The sequence below is a fragment of the Osmerus eperlanus genome, chromosome 21 (assembly GCF_963692335.1).
Source record: "Osmerus eperlanus chromosome 21, fOsmEpe2.1, whole genome shotgun sequence".
Taxonomy (NCBI): Eukaryota; Metazoa; Chordata; class Actinopteri; order Osmeriformes; family Osmeridae; genus Osmerus; species Osmerus eperlanus.
The window spans coordinates 3,793,826-3,821,388 of record NC_085038.1 but is presented as its reverse complement, the minus strand read 5'-3'; the positions used below and the strand labels follow the sequence as shown (position 1 = coordinate 3,821,388).

The window sequence follows — 27,563 nt, the reverse complement described above, 5'->3', positions numbered from 1 at the left end:
CTTGCTTTCATCTCTCCAACGATGTAGCTAGTGAGCTGATTATGAGTAAAAGCAATACTGCCTCCCCCACCCCCTTAGTGACCAGCTTTGGCCCCTGCTGTCTGTACTTCATCCTGTCCCCTCTCTAACGCTGCACATCAAATGTCATGCATCTGTGTACCCACTGCATCTGCACACACATTCCCTTCATCACACTTGGTGTGTTCAGACCCATGCATGCACACACAGGCATGTACACCCACACACATACACAGATACACACACATCATGCTCCATGTTTAGAAAATCCTCCATTTGCAGGCCTGGTTTGGAGAGAGGCAGTCTGCCATTGGTGGTTGCTTCACTGTGATGGATCCAAGATGGCTGCCCTTGTACTGTTTTGTTTACACAAGTTTTGTAGAACATCCACTCCCTCTCTACCTCCTTCACCTGACACGCGAGTCTCATTTCCCAGAGGCAACATCACAGATTTCTGTCATACTGTTTCATACGTGGGGCAGCCCTGCGTTGTATTTGTGAACAATAAACCATTCTTTCCTCAACCCTTTCCCCCAGAAAACCCCCCGGTTCAGTTCCTGTTTTGTGGAGGAGGTGTGGCCCTGGAGGTGTAGGCTGTGGAGCGTTGTAAACTGTGGAGGGACAAGAACCACCTGGGCTCCAGTGGCCCACCAGTACAACAGCAGCAAAACTCTTCACTTCCTCAGTTACTGACTCTCGTCCATCATAGAGAGAGAGAGAGAGAGAGAGAGAGAGAGGGAGAGAGACATAGAGAAGGAGATAGAGAGAGAGGGGAGAGCTCTGGGGGGAGAGAGAGAGAGAGCGAGAGAGAAAGAGAGAGAGAGGGAAAGAGAGAGAGAGAGAGAGAGGTCCACCAGTACTACAGTCTGTACTCTGCGTATGGCCACATCACTCACCTCTGATCAGGCCAGGCATGCTCTCTATAGTTTCAGACACAATTGTACAGTGTGTGAAAGGCAAAAACAGGGATGAGGGAGAGAGAGACAGAGAGAGACAGAGAGAATGAGAGAGAGAGGAGTGACAGGGAAGATGGAGAGAAGAGGGAGGAAGAGATTGAGGAAGAGGGAGAAAGCGAAAGCGAGTTAGAGAGAGACAGAGAACGAGGGAGAGAGAGAGACGGGAGGGGGGGGGGGGTTTGACAGATCCATACCAGCTTGACGATTGATGTTGCAGAGGTCTGCCATGTTTTGCCTAACATGGTGCTGTGCAGCAGGGTCTGTTTGGGTTAGCTGGATGGTGTGTTTACACTTACACATCTCCTGCAGACGGGGAACGAGCGGCAAGGCTGGGAGGTATCCTGGTCAGACATGTCTGCTGACAGCTGGCTGCTCCACTGGCTAACAACTGCAGGGATCAAGAGGGAGAGAGAGAATTGACAAAAGAGAAAGGGAGAACAAGCCAGAGGGAGAGAGAAAGAGGAGGGAATAGCGAAAATAGAGAGAGGAAGAAGTAGAGACAACTACTTAGCGAGATAAACCTTTCTTACAGCAGCCTGCATGCTGAATCCACTACCTGACCCATGAACATGTAACCATTCAGATGGATAATATAGCCACAGGATAAACATGCTGGCTTGGGTTGAGACATTCTATTGAGACAGAAGAACATTCCGATCCTGCCGGTTATCTACAGGATATGTGGTGTGACCCTGTGACCCCTCGCTGACCCCTCGCTGACCCCTGCATCCCCCCTGCAGGTTCAGGTTGTGTGGGAGAGGCTCCAAGCTATAGAGAGCGGAGGATGAGGGAGGGGGGGGGCGGAGGAATATAGGATAGAGAAATATGTAGTTTTGCACTTTCCTAATTAGAACCAGAGCATTCTCTCTCCTCTATCTCGTGTGAGCAGAGACACTCCGGCAAAATCAGCATCCTCGCTGGAGACCCCCACACTATTTGCTGAGGGGGAATCATACAAATGAAGGAAGGAGTGATCAGGCTGGTGCTTTGCCCCAAGCCTAGATGGGGTTTAGTATGAAACAGGTGGTGGTGGGGGGGGCTGTTATTAAAATCATGCCTGTAACCATGCCTTATTTATTATATTATTACACTAAATAGTGCATATAGTAAGCACAGCAGCTACGAATCTAGGTCCAGAAGTGCCCAGTTCCAACAGGATTTCAGTGGTTGGAGCAGAGAAACGGTTTATATTCTACACATAGATGTAAATGTGTGTAAGGGGTATTTAGAGTTAACCTCTGAAACCAGCCCGAAGCCTGAACTGCATATCCAGGCCCAGGCCCTGACCCCTACGTGACCTCTTCCCAAACCACATGACTCTCTCACACAGGCTCCACTAACTCTGGGACCATGGACTGACGCTCTACACTGTCATACAGTAGGTCAGGAAGAGGTTTATTAGTTCATTTCTAAGTCCAATACTTTGTGTGTGTTTGGTTCCACTGCCATGTTGGTGTTGAGACAAAGTGGCAAGGGTGACAACTTGTTGGGGTTTCATCTCGTCCTCGTTCGGTCCCTAAATATGATCTCATATGGACGATGTCTGGGCTGGACCTCTCTGGGCTCCCATGCATATGTTAAGCACACATCCATGGTTGATCAGGGAGAGGGGAGTTTTCATTTGTATTCATGACTGAGAATTCTGTAAATGAATCAATAGCTGAACTGTAGTCATCCAGACTGATGGGCAGCAAAGCATGATTTATTGATTGAGTTTTAATTTTTCAACCAAGGCCTGTCGGTTAAATCTGAGATGATTGAGGCTAATTCTATCTTTACCCCCCCCCCTCTCTCTCCTTTTTTTCTCACAAAAACATCATAAGCCAACCAGATAAGACCTCAAACGAACAACTCTTATCTTTCTAAATCCTCTCACAAAGTAAAGCTCGATCCTGCCTCTTTCATGATGCTCGACAGACATGCAGGACACAGCCAGGAGGCCCTGGCCCCTGTGGGATCAACAGTGTAGTGTGAAGGATAGCACACTGATGCCAGAAGGAGACACAGAACAGCAAAAACATTCTGAGAAAGATTGTGGGAAGCTGGACAGCAGTAGTTGGATGAACATTTCTGTCTCACTTTCTTTCTTTCTTTCTTTCTTTCTTTACATTTACATTTAGTCATCTCTCTCTCTCTCTCTCTCTCTCTCTCTCTCTCTCTCTCTCTCTCTCTCTCGTAGTTAAAAACAAATGAGGTTTGGTCTGCAGAGTTGATGAGCATGAGGTCCTGTGAGGAGTCTGGGGTTCAGAAGTGTCTGAGTGTGTCCTAACATGAAGCCTCTCTCTTGCATGTACGTACACTGGGAACCACGGTACAGGAGAATGATGCAGTGGTGCAATGGGCCATTGAGAAACAGCAGTTTTATTTCATGCACACACACACACACACACACACACACACACACACGCACACACAGAGAGAACTCCTCATTTAAACTCAGCCTGCTTTGAGCCCCCAGTCAAAAACATTCCCATATGGCTTGCTGGATTCAGAGGGATGTTATAAATACATAGCTGTATTTGCGGACCTCTGGGCTTGTGTTCTGTTGGTCTCCGGGGGTAACAGGAGGAGGGGGGGTATACATCTTTCTCGGGGAGCACCGACGGAAAAACAGAATGGAGAAGAAAGAGTCCCTTCTGAGCAACATATCCATTTGGGGAGGGGGGGGGGGGTGGAAGAGAGGAGGAGGGGAGGGGGGTAGAGGAGGGGGGGAAGAAGAGAGGGGAAGGAGCAGAGGGTGGATGGGAAGGATGGGAGAAGAGGGGGAGAGGAGGGAGGGTACGGAGACACTTCCTCTCTAAGCTCCCTCCACTCATGGACCACCATCTTAGAAAAGCAGACCAGCACTGCCTGCACATTACAGCCACCCCCACAGAATGAGATGACAGAAACAACCGAAAAGGGACAAATCCACAACTTATGTTGATGTCTGAACAGACATAAATCCCAGTTAACATTACCGTTTAGTTCAACTCTTTCCTCCCACATTTACAGATGAGTTATCAGTGACAGACTGCACACTCAATATTAAATCAATACCATAAATACTACCGTAATTGCCTTTAAACTCCTGTCTTAAAGGCCTTAACCCTGTGGAATTCCTACGAACAGAAGCCGAGGGACAGGCGAATCGTAAATCAGGTCCTTCTGTTTAGGTCTAAAAAGATTTCTCAACATAACGCTGTTAGTCAATGATGCACCCCCGCGGTGCCTCGCACGATATTTACACGAACGTATTAGAGCAATAAACATTATTGGAAAAATAACTGCAGCATAAATATGTCAACAACAAAAAAATGACGTGACTGTGTGTGGCATATATTTAATCATATGTGAGTGTGATACAATTTTAAAAGGGTAGTTTATAACTACCGCAAAGAAAGATACATTTTCAGGTCTACGCTACATTTCATTGTTAAAAAAGTTTTTCTTCGAGCGATAACGTCCAACTCCAACGAGTTGGCCTGCCTTTGCTTTCAACTCCACCCTTTTTGCCTAAACTCCAATGGGTGACGAGATCTAAGAGAAAACAAATCACACAATTGGACGAGAAGGGACTGTAGTTTTAAGGCGCCCCTGCGAAGTAGTCAACGTATTGAATAATGGGCACCTTGAAACCGACAGACCTCAGTTGAGTGTGGGGAATCAATCTGATTGGTATCCTCAACTCGGCAAACCCCGGTCCTCACGGAGAGAGAATAACTTAACGGAGATACACTCGAGACTACAACACCATCACAGAAGACAAAAGAACGCCGCCTTTTGATATAATTATTTAATTTGAGTTTTGAAGAAGCTCGATGAAAAGTCATGAGGATTTACAGACTTCAGTGTAGTAGCCAAGTAAGTGATGCAATATGTGACAAGGACTCGGAAGGAATTTCAAATAACTCTTGGCCACATCTTTGTGTGAACTGAAAATCGATCAGCTGCTGTCTAGAGTAACGCACAATAAACGTAACGTTGTGGAATAATTACCTGTAAAGTGTGTCAAGCGGAGTGTAAGTAGATTCGGCAATCCTCCATTTTCTCAGAGAGTTTTGGGAACTGTCTTGGAATAAGGAATGCGTGAGAAGAAAGTGACCAAGTGTAGAAGTAAAAGATTACCCAATACGTTTTCCGACTAACTCAAAACCATAAAGAAAACGAAATAAAGGACTGCATTTTGGGGGGATTTTGCCGTGAGAAGGAACTGCGGATCTTGGTGTAGAAAACTTTTTCATTTTTTTTCGAACAGAACAAACATTTGGCTGCTATAATGGCGGTGAGTAGAACCTGGGAGTGGATTTGGATAACGGGGTGTGCGCTGGCCGTTTCCCTTGTTCAACCGTGCGCGAGTCAATATCATGGTGAAAAGGGCATTTCGATACCGGAGCATGGGTTTTGTCAGCCCATATCCATCCCTCTCTGCACGGACATTGCATACAATCAGACCATCATGCCAAATCTCCTCGGTCACACAAATCAGGAGGACGCAGGGCTAGAAGTCCATCAGTTTTACCCCCTCGTGAAGGTGCAGTGTTCTATGGATCTGAAGTTTTTCCTGTGTTCAATGTATGCACCTGTTTGCACGGTTCTGGAGCAAGCCATTCCGCCATGCCGTTCTCTGTGCGAGCGCGCACGCCAGGGCTGCGAGGCACTCATGAATAAATTCGGTTTCCAGTGGCCCGAGAGACTTCGCTGCGAGAACTTCCCCGTGCACGGCGCCGGGGAGATTTGTGTCGGTCAAAACACATCCGACACAGACACACCTACCTCGGACCCAACTCCAAACCTGCCCGAGCTCATGACTTTACCTCCATTCATTCCCCGATCAGCTCAGCCCTTCTCCTGTCCTCTCCAACTCCAGGTCCCTGCCTACCTCAACTACCATTTCTTGGGAGCAAAGGACTGCGGAGCCCCATGCGAGGCAACCAAGCCCAACGGACTGATGTATTTCCGTGAGGAGGAATTAAAGTTTGGTAAACTGTGGGTGGGCATTTGGTCTATTCTGTGTTGCGTCAGCACCCTGTTCACTGTGCTCACCTACCTCGTGGACATGAGGAGATTCCGCTACCCTGAGCGACCGATCATCTTCTTGTCAGGCTGCTACTTCATGGTGGCTGTGGCCTACACGGCAGGCTTCCTCCTGGAAGACAAGGTCGTGTGCATAGACAAGTTCAAAGACGACGGGTACAAGACGGTGGCCCAGGGCACCAAGAAGGAGGGCTGCACCATCCTCTTCATGATCCTCTACTTCTTCGGCATGGCCTCGTCCATCTGGTGGGTCATCCTGTCTCTCACCTGGTTCCTGTCCGCCGGGATGAAGTGGGGTCACGAGGCCATCGAGGCCAACTCTCAGTACTTCCACCTGGCGGCGTGGGCCGTGCCTGCCGTGAAGACCATCACCATCCTGGCGTTGGGGCAGGTGGATGGAGACCTGCTCACCGGCGTGTGCTACGTGGGCATCTACAACGTGGACGCCCTGAGAGGCTTCGTCCTGGCGCCCCTCTTCGTCTACCTCTTCATCGGCACGTCCTTCCTGCTGGCCGGCTTCGTGTCGCTGTTCCGGATCCGCACCATCATGAAGCATGACGGCACCAAGACAGAGAAGCTGGAGAAGCTGATGGTTCGCATCGGCGTGTTCAGCGTGCTGTACACCGTGCCCGCCACCATCGTCATCGCGTGCTACTTCTACGAGCAGGCGTTCCGCGAGCAGTGGGAGAAGACCTGGCACACGCAGACCTGCAAGCGCTTCGCCGTGCCGTGCCCCGCCCACAACTTCGCCCCCATGACGCCGGACTTCACGGTCTTCATGATCAAGTACCTGATGACCATGATCGTGGGGATCACGTCCGGGTTCTGGATCTGGTCGGGGAAGACCTTGCAGTCGTGGCGCAGGTTCTACAAGCGGCTCAGCAACACCAACCAAGGAGAGACGACCGTGTGAAGCCCCGAAGAGGAGCGGGACGAGGGTCCGGACTGGAGAGGAGGGAAGGAGGCTGAGCATATCTCTGTCTGTCTCTGGACAGGATGATGGCGTTAGGAACTCCCAAGGTTTTCCCTTCAGGCCTAGCAAGCCAGCCAGGCTCTGAGTCACGGCGAGGGATGTAAACGAGGCTAGGTCGTTACCTGAGTCCTCAGGACATTGAATGAACTCACGACTGAAACTTTCAGGACCGTAGTAACGGCAGCCTCTGTCTACGTCTTTCCATAAATGCTTGATTTTTTTTATTTTTTTATATGCATATTGGAACTTGGAGTTGTCTTATTTGAAAAGAGACGGGACCCATAAAATCCACTAGCTGTGGAAGCCTTTATATGTTATCTTTTTGTTTTGTTTTTCTTCATTTGAAAAGCATGCTTTAAAGTGAATACATGCATTTTGCCCCATTTTAAGCCCCACCCAAACAATTTCATGTACCAATTTTTGCTATGTGCTGCTGATTTGATTTTACATGAGCTTACTCTTTGCTGACAAGCGTCACCAAACAGCCATGTGGTGTAGACCAAATGAGCTAAGACTATAGGGTTGAAATACGCTTGTGGAAAATTGCAAGGATCAAGAAAATGCCCTCGTTTACAGGTCACTTATTTTGTAAATATACACTCTTTCAAAGGAACATATGTATTTATAAGAAATATAATCTTGCTGTTTTTACTGATTTTCAATGCTATACGGCTTGTATCTGTACAGTTTCACAAAATAAAAAGCTACCATTTTTAACTTTGCTGTCCTCTGGGTCTTACTGGGTAATACTAATCATATGAGGCATTCAGACACAGAACTTGATATTCTTATAGTTACATTCTAGGACATAAGTAGCCCCCCTACTCCATTGCATGTTTACAGGTAGGTTAACTTAAGTTAGGGGTTCACTTCTCAGGTTCCTATACTCACCTGTAACTATCTGCTCGGATGACACACATCTCCCGTCCTTTCCTATGTGGTCTATAAATCTCCTTTCAGCTGTGTGATTGTGTTTCGCCCCAGTGGGTGTCATATCACTGCTCTGTTGTCTTGCAGTAGGTCAACTATGGTCTTGGACAAATACCTTAGTGAGATACCTACAATCTGGTAGTTGATCAGAAAACAAGCATGACATCTGACTCTTGGGATTAGCTGGAGGAAGCGCGGTTGAGCCTCCAGACCGCTGAAGTCTTTCTTACCTGGAGAAATGTGATCCTCCTCTTAATTTTTTCTCCCACTGCTCTTTTTTTCACTCACCACCTCCTTTTGTTCTGTTTCTGAGCTCTGAACGGGGGGAGGAAACAGACTTTATTAAGCCTTTTCTCATCTTACACTGTAGAGAAAACACCCCCTCGCTGTGGGTCCTCCAAACATCTTTTCTTTTTGAATATTTGTAAAACAGTACAATTACACCTGGATTTTTCATCTCAGTAGGCAACCGAGATGAAACCAGTAATCCACTGAAGGTTCTTGCTTTTGTCCTAGAAGATTTAATTGTTGCCAGAATGTTTTTGCCTTTCTTCAAGAGCTATAATTTGACGGGAGAGTTGATCCATCAATAGAAGGTTCTGTTGAGCATAAGGTGCCTACACCCTGAACAGAGGCTCTTCTAAATGTATGAATCACAGTGGATGTCAGTCTTTCTACCTACTGGTCTTTATTCTGTATAGAGAACACACGTCTCTACTTTTCTGTATGCTGGTATATCCTTAATAACAGATCATTTCAGAAGAGGAGATTTCATATACTAACCAATAATTATTTTAACCTTGAGAATTTTACTTTTTAAGTTTGAGACAGATTTGGGTATTTCCCATGGTTTGATTCAGATATTCTATCACCCTACCTCCCCCTCCCCTCTCTCTTCTTTCTCTCTCTCTCTCTCTCTCTCTCTCTCTCTCTCTCTCTCTCTCTCTCTCTCTCTCTCTCTCTCTCTCTCTCACACACACACCCTTCCCCCTCTCCTGGCTGGCCCACATCTGGTAGTGTTTTGCCACTGTGAGGTGTCCCAGGCTTGGAAATGCGATCCCCTTCAGGCTGAGTCTAAGCCCAGGCCCAGGCCCCTGGGACCGACAGAGCTGAGTCTAAGCCCAGGCCCAGGACCCTGGGACCGACAGAGCTGAGTCTAAGTCCAGGCCCCTGGGACCGACAGAGCTGAGTCTAAGCCCAGGCCCAGGACCCTGGGACCGACAGAGCTGAGTCTAAGCCCAGGACTCTGGGACCGACAGAGCTGAGTCTAAGCCCAGGACCCTGGGACTGACAGAGCTGAGTCTAAGCCCAGGCCCCTGGGACTGACAGAGGCTGCGTTCACTGACCTGACCCCTCTCTCTCTCTCTGCTTGCTTCATCCTGCCTCTGGTCAATACATTGTCCCCTGCCCCCCTCTGCCTCCTCCACACCCCTTTCTCCCCCCTCTCCTCCCCTCCTAGGGCCTCCATGAAATCAGACTCTCTCCAAATAAATATTCTCTCTGGGCAGTAAAGAACTCCTCTTCCTGCAGTGCTAAACTCCTTTTTTTTCAGTAGTTTGGAGAAAGATGTAGCCTATAAACTCCCATTGAAAAGTGAGTGTATTTCCACTAAGTGGAGCATTAAGTTGTATTTCCAATCTGTTCTCTTTGTGTCAGAACTTCATTCCAATCATGTTGAATTAAACTTTTTTTATTTATGTACATAGATTGTTTAGTCTATGTTTAGAACAGTGAACAATTGTACACCACAAAGTGTATTAACAATCTTGCATATTGCTAAGATGGACTTTTTTCGACAGTTTAAGGTGAATAGACTCATTTAGCACTTAAACATAAAATATTACATTTGCAAAGTATGCTGATTGTAGAAGGAATGTACATGTGGAAAACGAATCAATATATATAGTATATGTGGTTAATGGCAATGTTCTATAGGCACTGGTGTGTAGCACCACCTGCTGGATAAATAAAACGTTTCAAATGACAAATACATCAACACAAAAATTCAAACACTAGATTTTTTCACATTTTATTTAAAAAACAAAACAAAAAAAGTGATCATCCCATATTTTCAAACCATCTGCATCAACGTTCTTCTAAGATAATGAATCTGTTGCAGTGACATCATTGCAGGGCTACATTTGTTTAAGTATTCCTAGATTGGCGAGAGCAGAGACCAAGATCATATATAAGCAATATGACTCTGGCTCAGGAACACTACAATCAAACAGCTGATTCAAAAATGCAGGATAACATGAAACAGGATGTTTATCCTAGATCATCTTTACCCCTTGAAATGGACTGAGCAGTGTAGAACAATGTACACGCACAGTACAGAGTACCACTATAAATAAAGGAAATCACCAAGTATACATAATGGATTACACACAAATACTGAATACAAAATATACAAGTTAAACACAATCTCCTTTACCATTTAAAATCTTAAATATGTAATTTATCAATGGCAGTAAAATGGGGAATTACAAGATGTTCTCACAAGTGTGTTTTGTGTCAATGGGAAGCTCTGTGAAGTGTGAAATAATCTGACACAGAAACAGCAGAGGCATTCTTCAAATTCTTAAGGACACACCAGAATGGTGTAGTCTTATTACTTAAACTGAACTCTCCATATTGTTGATATGCTAATGCAAAGCAGATATCTGCATTGTCGTTGATGTACATGGAAAAACTTCCACAGCAGTCTCTCAGTAAACCTAATAAGCAACATTAACTTGGGTAAACATGAAAACAGGGAACAAAGGCTACTATTGAAAAAGCACACACTCGGTAGCATTCAGAGCTCGATCTTGAACGTGTCCGCTATATCAAACGAGGTAGAATGCAGCCGTCACTGCACACTCCATATGGGATCTCATAAAAGTGAAAAAGGCTACAGCAAGTACATCTGATATGTGTCTCTGCTACCTGCACAAGCTGGTAACAGAGACACTGCCTCTGCAAATGGAGACCTTAAAAGTGTTGATTTGATCCAGATGGTTTGAAATAAGAAAAAAAAAATCTAAATACATATAAAATCAAAATACAAAACGAGAAAAAAATGCAGCTAAGTCTAATCATTCCAGAGCCCTCCAGTCTGTTCCTGGTATACCTCGATGACATCTTCATCCTCCATCCCGAGCTGAAAGTCAAAGGGGAAAATCAATTGCACACCGACAGCAGCAGAAAAACACAGAGAGAAGATGATTAATAAGGTTGGTTATTAGAGTTTAATAATCAAACAGACTGATGGCACAGATGGGGCTGGATACCTCTTTGGGTGTTTGGTTGTCTGCAATTCTCTGTCCCTCAAACAGAAACCTAAGAGAATTCATAGGAACACCCTAAAAGAGTTTCACAAAGTTTATTGATTTGAAGAGCCGTTGGCAGTGCCATAATATACAACACCTTATTTTCATACAAAATTATGAGATCAGTTAAACAAACCTGTCTTTGACTGTATGACTCCTTCAGTTTCTTTAGATGTGTTGTCATTTTCACTTTGAAGTGAATTTCACTGTTATCCTGAGGGTAAAAAACACACACTGGCAACTGACATTTCTTGCATCCTGAGAAACGTGAACATGTCAAAATGTTTCATGAGGGGAAATACTTGACAGTTAGAGGTAGCGTAGTTCTTCTATGTATATATATATATTCAAGCATGTGCCTAAATTGTAGGGGCTAAGAGGCTTAATTCTGACCTGATCCAGCAATACGCTACATCTGGCAGTCTACACACTATTGTGATACACATCTCGTGGGTGTGAATGAAAATCGCTCTGCCTTGTTACAATTCTTACCTGGCCAATAACTTTTAATTTAATATATTCTCCATCCTTCTTCTCCCCACCATCTTGGCTTGAGGGCTTTGTTTCCTAAATGAAAACAAATTGAAAATCAAACACGAAACAAATCATTATCTTATTTGTAGCACAGCAATCTTCCATTGTTGTTGCCAGAAGTAAAGAGAACATCAGATAACTGCGCAATCGGACAGAATTGGGAACTACAGCGCTGTCTACTAGACACACAGTGCGTGTTAGAAACGCTTCACAACAAACAAGGATACTGGATACTTGCCAACAACCGAGTCGATGATTCCCGGAACAAAAAAGCTGTTGTCTGTTTCGGCCACCAGCTACCTCTCTGCAGTGCTAGCTGGCGCATTAGCGCTAGGCTGACATTACATTACTGAAGTATTTGGCTAGCCTAACTACAGTACTACTAGTCCTAGTTTAGCAAACTATCCTAGTCCCTGGTCTCCTCTGAGTCAATATCCATTTTACCCGTCAAAGTTGCGAGACTAAAAAAAACGATCACCGGGTCACAACATCTCTGCTAGTAAGTTAGTGCTAGCGGTTTAGTTATCAGAGACTAGGAACACAGTTATGCCATGCTGCTGACTGTGTGAGGCAACTAGGATTGTAAGAAAACCTCCCAAAACTGACAAAATCCCGCATACTTCATGTAACTAGTACACGAGTTGGTTAACTGTTACTCTTTGGCAGATATGCTGCTTGCGTTGAAGTTTTAGATAAAGCCATGTTATCTAAAACTGGCCTGTTATCTAAAACTGTAGCCTGTAGGCTACAACTATAATATGAAACGATTTGTAGTGTTGTTATTGAAGCGTCGCAATATGGAGCTGGCTAGCCGCTAACGTTAGCTACAGTAGCTAGTTAGCGATAGCGGCATGGCATTACCTAGTGCTATCTATTCTATAGTAACACAAACTTTGTCTGTCTAGTTCGCTTTCAATTCACTGAAAAGCACAACGCTGATACAAACGAAAAGTGTCTTACCGTATCAGACATGTTATTCTTGGCAAGAGGCTTCTTATTCAATAGCAACGTTTTGTTACGATGTAAACACTGACTCGGGCATCTGTGTCTTCTCAGCCACATCAAAAGGGGTACTTCCGGATCTACCGGGTTTTCAAAATAAAAGCGTTGTTGGACATCAGGCTCCTGCAGACGGACAGCGACAAAATAGAGCTCAGGTTGGTGTACGCACTGAGGAAGGCCGCTTAGGCGTAGAGGCCTAGGCTAATTAGTTGGGGATATGGATATAAAAGTGGGCAACAGTAGGCTAGATGCTCATGTTGTTCAATGAAGCTGGACAGACCTACGCAACCTGTGTGAAGGTCTTTTTGATTGATTGATTTGTTCACTAGGGGGCGCCATTATCATTTGCATTATAGCATGACATATAAACTTATTATGCACTTAACTTGACATTATTCACTCCGAAATGTGTTACATATTGACAGAATCTAAGAAGAATTCGCCGGTGTTGATATAGAACGTGGAATTCACAGACTACTGACAAGCAAGACCGTTCTTTCCAGAATAACTTGTCCTACGTTGGTGACTGGGATCCTAAATCACTTTCACTAACGTCAGATACGGGGGACTATAGACAGTAGGGGGTAAGACTGCTATTAAAACGACAAATGAATAGAGGACTATAGAGCCTTTTCAATTCATCAACCCTTTCAATGTAACAATATATAGTGAAATTTTACATCTGTTATGGAAAAACACTGTGTATAGGCTTTGTGTGCACGTCTTATCAGAGTACTGCAAATAATATATCTCCTCACTGCTGTCAACATTGGATCACTGTCTTAACTCGCCAAACACGCACAGGACACGCAGAGCCACAAACTGTCCTGTCGAAATGTAGGACTGTTCTGCAGGAAATGTGGAGACACAATCGAAGATGTGACATACTGTATGTTTATACATGGATGGATTTTGAAGTAGGCCTACGTTTTGTAAGATTTTAGTGTGACTTACTGTTTAACAGTGCACCATATTGTGAAAACAGTTGCTGGATGGATCAAATCAGTGTTTTTACAATACACCTGCTATTCACATTGGTACAAACTAGAGTAAATACCAAACAGTGATTACAGGAGATATTTATAAGCCCTGGGTCTTTTACATTGATCCGATCCTTGTCTAGGATTAAACTGTAACATGTATTAAGCAGCCCTCAGAGGTTTGATAAGAGCCATTCCCATTCCACTCTTGTTCACCATTAGCAGGTTGGGTTAGAGAGCGAGGATGGTTGAGGGTGAGTTTTTCTCCCTGAAGAGGAGCTGACATCAGAAGCATTAGGGATTAATGTGTGGTGATATATGTTCCTGGTCTCTCTCTCTCTCTTTCTCTCTGCAGTGTCTAAGAGAGGCACCACTCATTTCTCAGAGCCTGTAAAACCTTGTTTCAGGTTCTGTAATTCCATTTGAGATAGGCACAGGATTCTTGGCTGCAGTTACCTGGCAACATGTTCACGCAGGCTACCTGAGTGTTTGGAAGAAAGGGCCTGACTTCTTCTCATTTTTGTTCAGCATCTAACTCCTGGTCAAGGTGACACTTTGCACCTAGCACCCTGCGAACAAACACAGCTCGATGAGTTACAAAAAAGAAATGGTGAATAGACACAATATAAAACTGTGAGAAGTCTTTCAGAAGTCTAGCACTGGGATGAACTGTTGTGTTTTTTTTAATCGGATGGAAAACATTTGTGTAAAATACTTAACATGCTTATTCATGCACTAGGTACCTAAACCTATGATAATTGTGTAAATAAATGTACTGATGTGTTTAATCAAAGTCAATACAAATAATGGGGTCCATTGAATTAATTATCTGGTTTAATTACCAGAGGATCTGTTTATACCCTGGTAGCAATGTAACAAGCAAGATGGAGACCAGTCTATAATCACACGCGTAAGATCCTAATTAACCAAAGGCGTGATGAAAGTGAGAGGGAGGACGGCTTAAAACACAGAGGAAATACCTAAGGCAAGGAGTACACACCCACACACACACACGCACACGCACGCATACACATACACGCACACACAGGCTCCTTATACACACATACAATTTCTCCAGCAGAGGGCGTATGACTTCGGAGCACACAGCAATGTGTATGGGATGCATGGACAATTGTGGGCATTATATAACACCGATTGTAAACATTACCACCTTTTTCACTGTATTACAATCAAGAAATTGGCTTGATTGAGGTACAAAGTTCAGCGCATGAAAATAAACAGTGGAAAGGACTTGCACCAACACTCCCCTCAACAATACCCCTGTAGGATGTGCGAGGCATGGAATTGTTTCGAAATAATCCCTTTTTTGCTGTTGTTCCAGTTTTAGCTGACTGTCCATGTTTATTCCCTTTAGTTCTCTTGCCATAACAGAGATTTAGTTTTCCATTATATTCTTCTTTGGCACTCTGTCATTGGAGCTTTTTGCTTGAGCAGACACACTCCTCCTCTCCTGGTGGTTAAATATATCAAGGGCAAAACCTGGCAACCCAGCAAGACAGAGCCAGACTCCAAGTGCAACCTCACCAAATCCTCCCACCTCTCCTGTCAGCCTGACCTGAGCACAGAGACATAAATAACGTCTCTCCGGCTGATTAATGAAAGCCGCCGTGATATTAGGAAACGGCTAACCTTCTAAAGACACGTGCTGAGAGAAATGTGGCTCCCAATCCCACTTCCCCCAGTGCCAGCTGCTGTTCACTCTGCTCTCTGTCGCCCCATAATGAGTCTGGAGGATAGATACTGCTGCTGTCACCAGGACAACAAATGAATGCCAGAGGCAACGTTTTCTCTGAGTACTCTGTCATGCAAAGATGCTGATTAAGGTGGAGTCGCAGATCAATCTTGTCTATTGATATCTAAAAGCTCTGGACTTGATAGATCTCGTAACATGGCCAGAAGTGCCCTCAGGCCAGAAAGATGCTAAACTTGGCTGGCCATGCGGTGACACGTTCCAGGGATTTCATGTATTGTTCAAAAGAACATGGTTATTATTTTCTTCTCCAAATCCGAAGAGTTTGGACGTGAGTTGAGATGCACTGTGCCACGAGCCCACCTCAAATCTAGGTCAGCCACACAAAAATGTTTGCTGTTCTCCATTGCATTGGTTACTGGGGGAATACCCTTTTAAGTTAGATTAGTAGATTCCCCAGGGAACATAGTGTACGATAAAGATGTATGATCATGCAGGGGCGAGACCTTTTGCTGCCTGCTAAAAGCGAAACATCGTATTTGTCGAGGGTTATTTGTGTTGACAGACACAAGACGACAGACATTTGACACGGGCAGTTCCTGGCAAAACGGATACGACGCCTGAGGAACCCATCAACCCTGCATCACGTACGTCAAATGAAGCACACACGGTAGAGAAGGAAGTAGGCTAATACCCAGCTGAAGTGTGTCACAGGGTTCTTAAAACAGAAAGGCATCATCAAAAGCACATTGAGGAGGGACTGAAATCCCCCCAGTCTCTTAGACGGTCTTTTGATGAAGAAACACCCCCGTTCCCTTCCCACCCCTCCCTCGCCCACTGTTTTGCTGCTGTTGAATTAGAAGAAAGTGTGTCAGTTAGGAGGCAGAAGAAGGGGACCACATCAGAAATAATTTATTCTGCGTGGTTCTCAGTAGAAATAGAGGGTCTACATTTTCACTGGCTGGAATCACATTAGCATTTCTGTTTGCTTGTGAATCTCAGCCTCCAGGCCTTCTTATTTGGGGGTTAGTGAAATAGAACTCGCTGCAGGTCAAGGAAAAATGAAAATTTGTGAATTATTTGACCCCCTTCTCATTTGAGATTTGGGACTTGTGGTTCTCTTTGATATTGAAAGAGGGTGAGACCAGCTTGCAGAGGAAAAGGTACATGTTTACAACTGTAAGATAGATTTCTGAAGGATTGATGGTCAGGAGTTGTTGCCCTGGTAACTAGATCTTGACATTGACCTCTGCAGGGTAAAACATTTACAGCTGTCACCATCTCACACGTTTCTGCAGGTAATTACACGGTTTCTCTCACAGCAGCTTCAGGGAGTCCAGGTTATACACAGTTTTCTGTCAGGAAAACGATGGTTAAGGCCACCGGATTTCCTGGGGCAAATATAATAAGTTTAGCAAGGATTTTAAAATGCAAATTGGCATTGTCAAAATCTAAAAAAAGAGAATTAGGTCAGATTTGACTGTGGAAAGGAGAAGGGCATTCTGGGAAGCACATCCGGTATGCCTCTACATAAGTTATTTTTCTTCTGATAACTTTGGTCTGTTGAGGGTTTGTGACCTAGTATGGGGTTTACTGTCATGCTTATGCATTCAGACTGGTCTGTCCTGCTTCAACCGTGACAGAAGAAGGCAGAGGGAAGATCCTATGATTTGGTAAGATTAGGACAGTATACCTCAACAACATACCCTGAATGTACAGGTACAAAACAGTTGGCATGTTGAATTTAGAATATAAGTAGAAGCCAACATGAGAAAGAAGCAAAAATAGCATGAACAACTCTCTGTTTCTTCTGTAGCTTCCTCTTTTTCTCTCTTGCTCTGAACTCCTTCACTGGCCATTTGACTTACAGACTTCAGTAACTGAATAATGTCATTTGTAATGTAGGTTCTTCAAAGGTATAGTGCATATTTGTTGTCTGCATGGCCAATTCATTTCTCAGAACAGCTAATTAGGGATCCTCAAATGAATGTTGGCTTTGAAAAATGTTGGATTATTTCCACAATGTTGATTAGTTATTTATTTTTTCTTGGGTTGTATGAATTATCAATGAAAAACAAATACTATGGGAAACTGTAGCCTGCCAGCTAATAGTGCTCAATCTTGTTATTTGGCAAATATGAGAATAATGGTTCTGTATAATAATGCACTCAAGGATCAAGATCCATGGATCCATTGTGAGGTTCTAATGATTCAAGATTCTAAAGGTTCCAATCGTTAAAAATTTAAACTGTACTCTAAGCACCCTGAGGTATCCATTGAAATTGGGGCCTTGGTAGATAAAATGCCAAGCACAGCAGTTTTCTTTGTAATTATTCATGTACAGTATAGCCTTTTATCCATTGGAAATTGAAAAAAAGAAAAATCATTCACACATGCTATATAATGTGGGTGTTAGAGTCTCATTCCCCATGAGAGCAGGGAAAAGATTATATATTGCATTATTAGAAACCCTAGCCACAGCCAGAAATGAGGCCAATATTGCGATATGGGAGCCTATAGGAAGTTTGCATCAGCGTTATCAAGAGCAAGCTGCGCTCTGTCTCATGTTTGCATTTCTTATTCACAGTCAATGTACTTTATGTATGTATATACTGCAGACATCCCAACCTGCAGAGACTCATTTCCGGGAGGTACCCCCCCCCCCCCCTCCCCAGACGCATGATGTACCCCCCCCCCTCCCCAGACGCATGATGTACCCCCCCCCCTCCCCAGACGCATGATGTACCCCCCCCCCCTCCCCAGACGCATGATGTACCCCCCCCCCTCCCCAGACGCATGATGTACCCCCCCCCTCCCCAGACGCATGATGTACCCCCCCCCCTCCCCAGACGCATGATGTACCCCCCCCCTCCCCAGACGCATGATGTACCCCCCCCCCTCCCCAGACGCATGATGTACCCCCCCCCCTCCCCAGACGCATGATGTACCCCCTCAACCAGCACGTACCCCCCCCCCCCCCTCCCCAGACGCAATCACGATGCGCGATATGCACATATCTCTACAAGAAATGACCATTAGACAGTCTCTCGCTCGCTCGAAATACAAAATCCCCGATTTCCGGGAGATTGTATAGCATTTGAGGGCGTCAGGGAGCCGCTATTGAAATGCGGGATACTCCCGGACCTTCCGGGAGACTTGGAATGTCTTACACTGTGTATATAAACTGTACTATTGGTGGGGGGGAAGTGTGCATTATTGATAACAGCCTCAGATTCATCAGTAGGAAGGTGAAAAGATATCTGGGGTGTGGAAAGACACTCCAGATGTCTCCCTGTGGATGCTGTTAGCAGCTTGACCTTTCAACTCAGAGTTGAAATTGCATCATCGATTGTACGCAGCAAAAAAAACAAACACACAAAAAACACAAAATAAACAGTCTCTTTGTCAACTTCATGACAGGAATCATCAGATAATGATGGCTGGAAATCATGCCAGTCCACTTGGGAAATACAACATCATCCCTCAAAACGTTTTGCTTCTTCAAATGTAATTATTACTCAGAAGCCTTCAGTATGTGATCTCCTCCCACACATACACACCTCAAAGCTGGCTTCTGTATCCATCAATGCCTCAACAGAACTAATAGCAGAGTCATCATTGTAATGGTCAGATGCTAATGGACAAACTTACGATTGGAGTTAATGACTTATGACGCTAATGACTTATGCAAGTTTGTTTTGTGTGAATATTTCCAGGATTTTGTGCTTTGTGAGAAATGTACTGTTGTATGAGTGTTAAGACTGTCTGTTATCTCTTAAAAGTCAACACTATATTATAAATAAAATATGGAGGATTTGATAGGATTGATAAGATGAATGTATGTAATGTACACTTTTAGCCCTGGGTGTTGTAAAGACAACTGACAAGCCACCATAATATCTGCTTTCCTGTGGATGCAAGACCAAGGCCAGACAATACAATTTATTTATGTCTTTAATATATGACCATCATAACCTATTGAAAAAGGGGAAACATATACACCGATATCTAAATCTAAATACATTTGTGGCAGTACAGAACCATTTGACATTCCATTGTGAACCCCGGCCTAAGATACATCTGTGGGCAGCAGGGATGCACGCAAATGCATGAGACTTCAATGACCCAATCAACACAGCCCATCTACACAGTAGAAGGGTGATGAAAACAAAATAAACGTATCATTTGGTCGTAGTTTTATTTTACCGGCACAACCATGCACCCTCGACCTCAAACTTACATCCCCAAAATCAACCCCTCCCACCCACCCACCCAAAAAATGAATCACCAGTTGAGATAATCAAGTAGCAAAATACAATTTCAGATCGACACAGTTTTTTGAAAAGCTGTTGGCTACATTCTGTTCTTGATCAAGCATGGAGATTAGGTAGGGGTGTAGAATGAGTGATGAATAGGTCATTATGATGTCATGAATCCTCAGTATTGTTTTCTGGCCATGAGAGCAATAGAGACACTGATTCCTCTGCAAATCAACTGAAGAATAGCAGTTTATCACAAGATATCTAGTGGAACTCGTAGTTGAGGGTTCCACAACTTAAACATGCAATTCAGAAAGCAGAGACTGAGATGAGAATCACCACTCCCTCTCTCTCTCTCTCTCTCTCTCTCTCTCTCTCTCTCTCTCTCTCTCTCTCTCTCTCTCTCTCTCTCTCTCTCTCTCTCTCTCTCTCTCTCTCTCTCTCTCTCTCTCTCTCTCTCTCTCTCTCTCTCTCTCTCTCTACCAATGTGAGTGATATGTCACGTATTTCATTGCCCAGAAAAGAAAGCTTGTTAGGTTAGAGAAACAATCACGGTTGGTTATCCTTCTCCTGAACATAATTCATACATTCAATGTTATTCTAAACCCAGGAATGCAGGGACACACCATGCATGCAGTAATGTGTTTCCCGTCAAACACTGCATTCACCTTGTGTGCTACTATGAAACGATACACCAGGAGATAGTTGTAGCAGTACATGACACAGAATTCTAAACTTGGAAAGTCAGAGTAATGGAATGCAGGTATTGTAACTCTAAATAGCATCTTAGTCAATTTCAGAATATTTTTGACTCTTATTTAATTTATATTGTCATGTAGAACAAAAAAGCATTAAGTATCCAAAAGTAAAAATGGTCGCATATCCAGCAAATGCATATATATTTTCACTCAGCAAATATAAATACAATGTATATATATCTATCTAATAAATATGCTGAATATATGATCATTTTTATTTTCAGTTTTATATACTGTATACACATATGTACAATTGCAGTCAATTCATTAATAAATACCAATCAAAATGTACAACAAAACCTTCAGTCAGAAAGAACAGTAAAACCTTACATCAGGGCACTCTCTTGGAATGTCGAGATAAGTTTTGGAGTAGAGTTTTTCTACAGTACAATAGTCAAATCTTACAAAAATATCATATTTCACACACTCAAATTACAGTCAAAGGCCCTTGGCAGTGGATTTTATTAAGTATTTCTTATGGAAACTATTTGATAAATAGAGTGTAAATGCAATACCACAATATCAGTAGGAACATGTATTCATTGAAGACTTCTTATCATCGGAATGTTTTACTGAATGCCCAGCCAAATAGATAAATCCAACCTGAGTCAATTTCATGATCAACAGTAAAATACCGCAAAACCATTTTTAAAAGATCAACCAGGATAATATATCATTATAGTGTCGATTATTTAGTCAATAACAATAAGTATTTTAATAATACACTATAAATAAAAAAAACACACATAAACAGGACCACTTCACTGTAAAAGTCATATTCTGTATGTGCAGAAGGCAAAAGAAGAAATTCATTCATTTGTGATCAAAGGAATGGTTCAACAAATAAACAATGTTACCTTATTTTCACTTACCAAGGAAATCACTACCTAGAAATACAGTATAAATCAAGGTGCCTTGGTAAGTCAAAAATTACACAACTTTTTTTCTTTATGAACCACTCATTTAAAATGGCTGAAAACAATGCACATTCATGATGCATATAATGGGGTACAAATATAACAACAAGATCTTCTGCACTTGCAAGGTTTTTTCCAACCATGCTGATTGGATGTTTTTGCCCCTTTAACAAATTCCTTTCTCAGGTTGTGCTTTTAGTTTGTTAGTTACTGAATGGGCAAAGGGTATGGAATGTCCCGATTCTCAGTGCATTTTAACACAAAGTTCCGTATAAAATGTGAAAAGTCAACAAAAGTGTGAATCAGACTGCAAATACTTTGTACGCACTTTGACAAGCAGGCCCAAGTATGCTGTTCATGCTGTGAGGAGGCAGTTCTTTTCCACAGTAAAACCTTTCCTATCACGTAAAAGCAATGATGAAAGGAGATCAGAAAAAAAAAACATCAACAACAACATCTAAAAATAAACAAACGTGTCAATTAGACGTAGTACATCCAATAGATGAGATTGAAAAGTGAGAAGACAGAGGGGAAGATGATGCGCGACCACCGGTCGATGGCGTTAACGTCTGTTAGGTCCGGGATTTTGATCCTGAGCTGTGAGGAGCGTCTTCGCAGGCGAGTCCTCTTCAGCTGGGCATGCCGGTCCAGGCTGTGGCGGCTGGACCGCGTGCTCTGCTTCCGGCACTGCACCCCGGTGCTGTCCAGGCTCATGGACGTGGAGTTCCTCATGTCGGCCAAGCTGGTGGTGACCTCATTTCCTGCCACCTCGTTGTGGATTTCCAGGGTTGTCAGCAGGATGTTCCCGTGAGGCTCTGCCTTTGGGAGGAAGTGGGAACCAAACAGCAGGCATCAACAGACAGCATGTACAAACACACAGAGCTGTACTAAACTTCCCATGTATCTGTAGAAGATCACAACAGTCTGTCCATAGACAGCCAATGAAGGCAAATGGATGAGACGTCGACAGACATTAGACTTCATGTACTAATCACAGACATCTCTTATCTCAATGTGAACCTGAAGAACGACGTTTCCCATGCAGCGGAACCACAATGATATATGTGCCGTTTGTGGGCATGCGAGCTAGCACTGAATCAGATTCTGATTCTGATCACATGAAAAGTAGACGCAGGACACGAAACAAAAGCGAGACAAGATCTTGGAGACAGAACAACGTGGTTTGGTGACAACAAACACCTGATCGACGTTTCCAGGGCTGAAACTCACCGAGCGCGAATGGCGAAGACCTTTTACCTGATTGGACCGCTTAAGAGAAGACGTTTTACTACCCCCTTCCTGAGTCCACCGAGAGGAACACAAAACAGCGACATCAGCACAGTCATACACCCATCCACCCCACAACGCACCTCCCCTGACCATCACCACCTCATGTTCACGTCACCTCAGTCTTCACCTGTTTAACCCTTCATGGAGAAACTCAGGTTGCAATTAGCATTTAAAGGTCAGTTCACACTGCCCAAACAAACACCATTAAACACCAACAGCCAACAGTTGTTGGTGTGAAATACTTGTTGGCGTTTATTTGGGAGCAGTGTGAAAATGACAGTCATCTCTCCAAACATTCTAATCCCAACAGTCGACAGTTGAATGTTTGGAATATTTGGTATTCGTGGGACATTGCTGGGGTTAGCGCGAACTGGCTTTAACACGCGTGGAAGGACAATCGTGGCGTCGTCTCACCTTGTTGGAGTCGTACTTGGCCCTCTCGTTGTTGACCCTCTCAGCCTTCTCGGCCAGCTTCTTCTGCATCTGAGGGCCCCGTCCGAAGAAGATGTAGTTGACGAAGGCGTACTCCAGCAGGGCCAGGAAGACCATGACGAAGCAGCCCATCAGGTACATGTCGATGGCCTTCACGTAGGGGATCTTGGGGAGGGTCTCCCTCAGGTGGGTGTTGATGGTAGTCATGGTGAGCACGGTGGTGATGCCTGGAGGACAGAGGGAACAAGGTTGGGGTTAGGGAAAGGATTAGGGCTACGACCAGGGTTAGGACTAAGGTTGGGACTAGGATCAGGGTTAGGACTAGGATTAGGGCTTGTGCTTATTTTAGAGCTAGGACAAGGGTTAGGACTAGGACCATTATTGGAACTAGAAGCAGGGTTTGCACAGCGCTAATCCCTTGGAGGCAACGCTTTTTAATAATAAATCATTTAAAAAGCGTTTAATCAGTCAAAGAATCTTAATTAGCTATGTTTGCAATTAATGGGAAAGTCAACAAGCATCCTTTTGTAAAAATCCATCGGCTCACGTGGACCACACATGAAAGAAACAAGATGTGGTAATAAGGTATTTAACAAGGTGTCCGAAAATAATCTACTGTTGAGTAAATGACTCTTGCTGTTTGAAATTCATGAGGCCTCGACTTGTCCCCAAGCTCCAGTAGCTCATTTGAATAATGCTTCACAGTCATGAGGCCAAGAGAGCATTAGAGATATCGAACACTGCTTCTGCTCCAGTCAATTATACAGCTACCCCACAGAAGTAAGAAGAGATGTCCTCACTCCTAGCAATGCTGTTTGTGGTATGGCAGGGCTTGCAGTGTTAGCTCATGGTGAGACCCAGCAGTAACATATTTTACTTAAAGGAAAGAATAAACATTGTCTATGGGCAGCTAGTGACATCATAAAACCCAGTTGGAGGAGAAAGGCTGAGATCAATCTGCCTCTTACCGTGATTTATTGCTACATTACAGGGCCAGCTCTACTGAAGTGTGTCGTGTATGTGTGTGTGTGTGTGTGTGTTAGAGAGAGAGGGGGAGGGATAGAAAGGGAGTGAGGAGGAAAATTGTAGAGAGAGGGAGAGGGAGAGAAAAAGAGGGAAGGAGACAGACAGATTGAGGGAGAGAAAAGGGAAGAGAGAGAAAGTGTGTAGTGTGTATATACGTGTGATTCTGTGTCTGTGTGTATTTACTGTTTACTTGTGTGTGTGTTTGTGTTACCCTGTATGTGTGTGTGTGTAGCCTTCTGAAATACAACGACACCTCCTCCTACTTGGTTTTTATTCATTGCTGCTATCTCTGGGGCTTAGCTTAACGACAGCCATGTTCTTTAGGTGATCCTACAGTGTCTCTATAACTCTCTGTCCTTCGCTGATGCCCTCCGTCGGACAATTTCATTTAATCCTGGGCCGATGGGCATTGCTCCTCTTTCATCAGGAGAGTCCTCTCTCTCGGGGGATACATATATTTTTATGGAACTTCACTCACACTCTCCCTTTTTCTCTGTTCCTGTCTTTCTCCATCATTGTCCTTCTGTCTGTCTGTCTGTCTTTTTATGCTCCCTCTTCCCCTCTCTGTCCCCCAACCCTCTCCTTCACTTACATCCTCTCCCCCTTTCCACCTCTCATTGAAAAATATGGATGATTGTAACATTCATTAAGGCTCTGTAAAAATATCCAGAGACCATTTGTGCTCATAAACCCTGTTAGGTACGTGTGTAGGAGTGTTGAAAAGGCGCTGAAGCTAAATATGGCTTATGATGTGGCAACGGCCCCGGAAACAAGACTACACACTCACATAGCGCCACTTCCTCAATCCCAGCATGCACAGGATCCACCGGCTGCCAACCTTCCCCTTGGTACACACAGCCCAGAAACCGTTACCTTGTGCACCGAAGAGATTTAACCTGATGGTTCATAACATGATATTGAGCCAAGAAACACCACACAGGAAGGTGGGGAAAGAGAGTTTCAACAAGATTAAGGCCAATAAGGTCATTCGGTTAAAATTCCCCTGGGCTGTGCCAAAATCAAATCTTCCCTCAAACAAATCAATTATTTGCCAGCTGCATTGATCTCCTAATCGGGGTTCTCCTGACCGGTGGCAGATCAAAGCAGTCTTCTGGGTGACAGCTCTCATTCATCTTTGAGAGACGAACGCCTCTCTGGGTCTTTAGAGTTACTGAAGACCGGACATGAACTCTTCTGTGTCTATTTTCTTTTCAGGAGTGGAGGGTGTGTCTACACACTCAGATACCTCTGCATAATACACGTACGCACACACATCACACACGCACACACTGTGTAGACACCCCACATTCACACATACCGACCAACCCACACGTCACAAATACAAGAACATAAACACTCCATGCACATACATGCACAACCTTCAACCGTGTTTTTAACTGTTACAATAATAGTGAAAAGGAAGGAGGAAGAGGAGGCAGAGGAGGAGGAGGAGGAAACTGCTGCAGGGAGACCATATGGTTCAGGTGAAGAAAACGCAATTGCACTTCAATAGAAACGTGTGTGCACTAGAGAGGGAGAAAGAGAGTGTGTGTGTGTGTTCGAGTACGTTTGAGAGTTTGTGCACAAGTGAGTATGCATGCTCGTGTGCATTTGCCTCTATACGTGTTTGTTCTTGTGTGTATTTTTTAGGCATGCATGTGTGTGTGTGCAACACGTGCATGCGTGTGTGTGTGCAACACGTGCATGCGTGCGTGTGTGTGTGCAACACGTGCATGCGTGTGTGTGTGTGTGTGCAACACGTGCATGCATGTGTGTGTGTGTGTGTGTGTGTAACACGTGCATGCGTGTGTGTGTGTGCAACACGGCGGACATCTACATACCCAGTGCCACTCTGGCAGCCGAGGCGTCGTAGTTGATCCAGAAGGAGACCCAGGACAGGATGGTGATCAGGATGGAGGGCATGTAGGTCTGCAGGATGAAGTAGCCGATGTTCCTCTTCAGCTTGAAGCTCAGAGACAGGCGTGGATAGGCACCTAGGGTGGGGAGAGAGGAGGGTGAGGAGGAGGGCGAGGAGGAGGGTGAGGCGACAGAAGACCAACGGACAGGCGTCCATCCTGCTTCCAGGAGCATGCGGGACCACCTCATGTTTTGGTTTCAGTTTCCATGGCGACGACAGCATGGGTTGGATTTATCGCCATGGAAACAGGCATCCTCACGCCTTGCCTTGGTGGTGATGGTTTTAACACGACACGTTAAAATAATGATGCACGCATCAGTGCGTGTTTGTTTTTTGATTATGCTAGATCTGTAGATCTGTATACATTATTCATTTCAAACTGTTATAATACCAAATAAAAAATTATAATCATGTGGATTTTTATAAACTACGTCAAGTACCAATTAACACCTATGACGCCCAACCTAAACCATCAAAGCTCTTTCTTTTTATGATATTTTGTGTTATACTCCTCCATGGTAAAGCCTGAGAGACACGAAGTACAATATTTATCTTGTTGGGATTGCGTAGCCAGAACATACAGAACGCAGAACTGAAATGACTTGTTTCACTAAGAAAGGCCCCAACTTTCACTGCTCTGTGATCAGCCACGCAAATAACCTTTGATGAACAAACCAAAATCTTAGATCTCTGCGAGATCTCAGTTGAATTCCATCAAACACTTTTGATGTGAGCATAATTACAGACAGCCATCCCCAGAAACAGAAGGAGGCAAAAGTAGGCGTTGTTGAAAGGGAATTGGTGGTGTGCAGCATGTGTGTGCGTCAACTGAGCACTGACTCTGGCTGCATTTCTGGATGCGTGTCAGAGAGTGGGCGGAACACTGTGTGGTGATGAGGAGGAGGAGGAGGAAGAGGAGGAAGAAGAGGAGGGCGCTAGTGATCATGATGAAGGCGGCGAGGAGGACGTCGGCCCGGGCGACGACGACCGTGGAACATCAACGGTCGGTGCGTCAACTTTGTTTGGCGCAGAGCAGGGGAGAAAAACAAATGCATTGCCCCTGTGTTTTTCCCTCACTGGAATAATTGATGCTGTGGGTCTTATTCCTCATGAACACATGACAGCCTGTGTCAAGCAAGGTAATTGCCATCTTGCAATCACTCCCCAACACCGAGAGAGTGGGAACATGGCCAGTAATACAAGGAGCAGGGATGGAGCAGGGATGGAGCAGGGATGGAGCAGGGATTGAGCAGGGATGGAGCAGGGATGGAGCAGGGATGGAGCAGGGATGGAGCAGGGATGGAGCAGGGATGACGCAGGGATGGAGCAGGGATGGAGCAGGGATGGAGCAGGTATGGAGCAGGGATGGATCAGGGATGGTCATTAGCCAAGCTACAGTTTGAGACTGCCTTTGAAGTGCTGCACCATTCCCACTAGGAACAGACTGGAGGACCACTGGATGCTAAACTTTAATGGTTGCCATGAGGGACTCACACACATGCACACACAACACCCACACACACACACACACT

General features: G+C 44.5%; 3 protein-coding genes across 6 annotated transcripts in view; 1 reads left to right on the top strand and 2 right to left on the bottom strand.

Moving 5' to 3' along the window:
• Positions 1-4,597: 4,597 nt before the first annotated feature.
• Positions 4,598-7,680, top strand: LOC134007404 (frizzled-7-A-like). The gene has a single exon (XM_062446842.1). The coding sequence runs from the start codon at positions 5,233-5,235 to the stop codon at positions 6,901-6,903; it is 1,671 nt and encodes a 556-aa protein (XP_062302826.1). The 5' UTR covers positions 4,598-5,232; the 3' UTR covers positions 6,904-7,680.
• A 2,205-nt stretch (positions 7,681-9,885) lies between these two features.
• Positions 9,886-12,856, bottom strand: LOC134007682 (small ubiquitin-related modifier 1). The gene is made up of 5 exons (XM_062447303.1): positions 12,699-12,856; positions 11,697-11,771; positions 11,341-11,418; positions 11,166-11,237; positions 9,886-11,035 (listed from the first exon to the last, which is right to left on the bottom strand). The coding sequence occupies exons 1-5, from the start codon at positions 12,798-12,800 to the stop codon at positions 10,967-10,969; spliced, it is 396 nt and encodes a 131-aa protein (XP_062303287.1). The 5' UTR covers positions 12,801-12,856; the 3' UTR covers positions 9,886-10,966.
• Positions 12,857-20,127: 7,271 nt separating this feature from the next.
• LOC134007210 (gamma-aminobutyric acid receptor subunit beta-3) overlaps positions 20,128-27,563 on the bottom strand; it is a 28,355-nt gene continuing 20,919 nt past the window's right edge. For 2 of the 4 annotated variants that reach the window (XM_062446470.1, XM_062446473.1), the window contains 4 exons: positions 25,955-26,107; positions 23,070-23,314; positions 22,596-22,664; positions 20,128-22,184 (listed from right to left, as the gene is read on the bottom strand). In XM_062446470.1, coding sequence (XP_062302454.1) covers positions 21,846-22,184; positions 22,596-22,664; positions 23,070-23,314; positions 25,955-26,107 — 806 coding nt within the window. In that variant the 3' untranslated portion in view covers positions 20,128-21,845. The remainder of the gene's footprint in view (positions 22,185-22,595; positions 22,665-23,069; positions 23,315-25,954; positions 26,108-27,563) is intronic. The other 2 variants (XM_062446471.1, XM_062446474.1) reach the window with 1 other exon arrangement.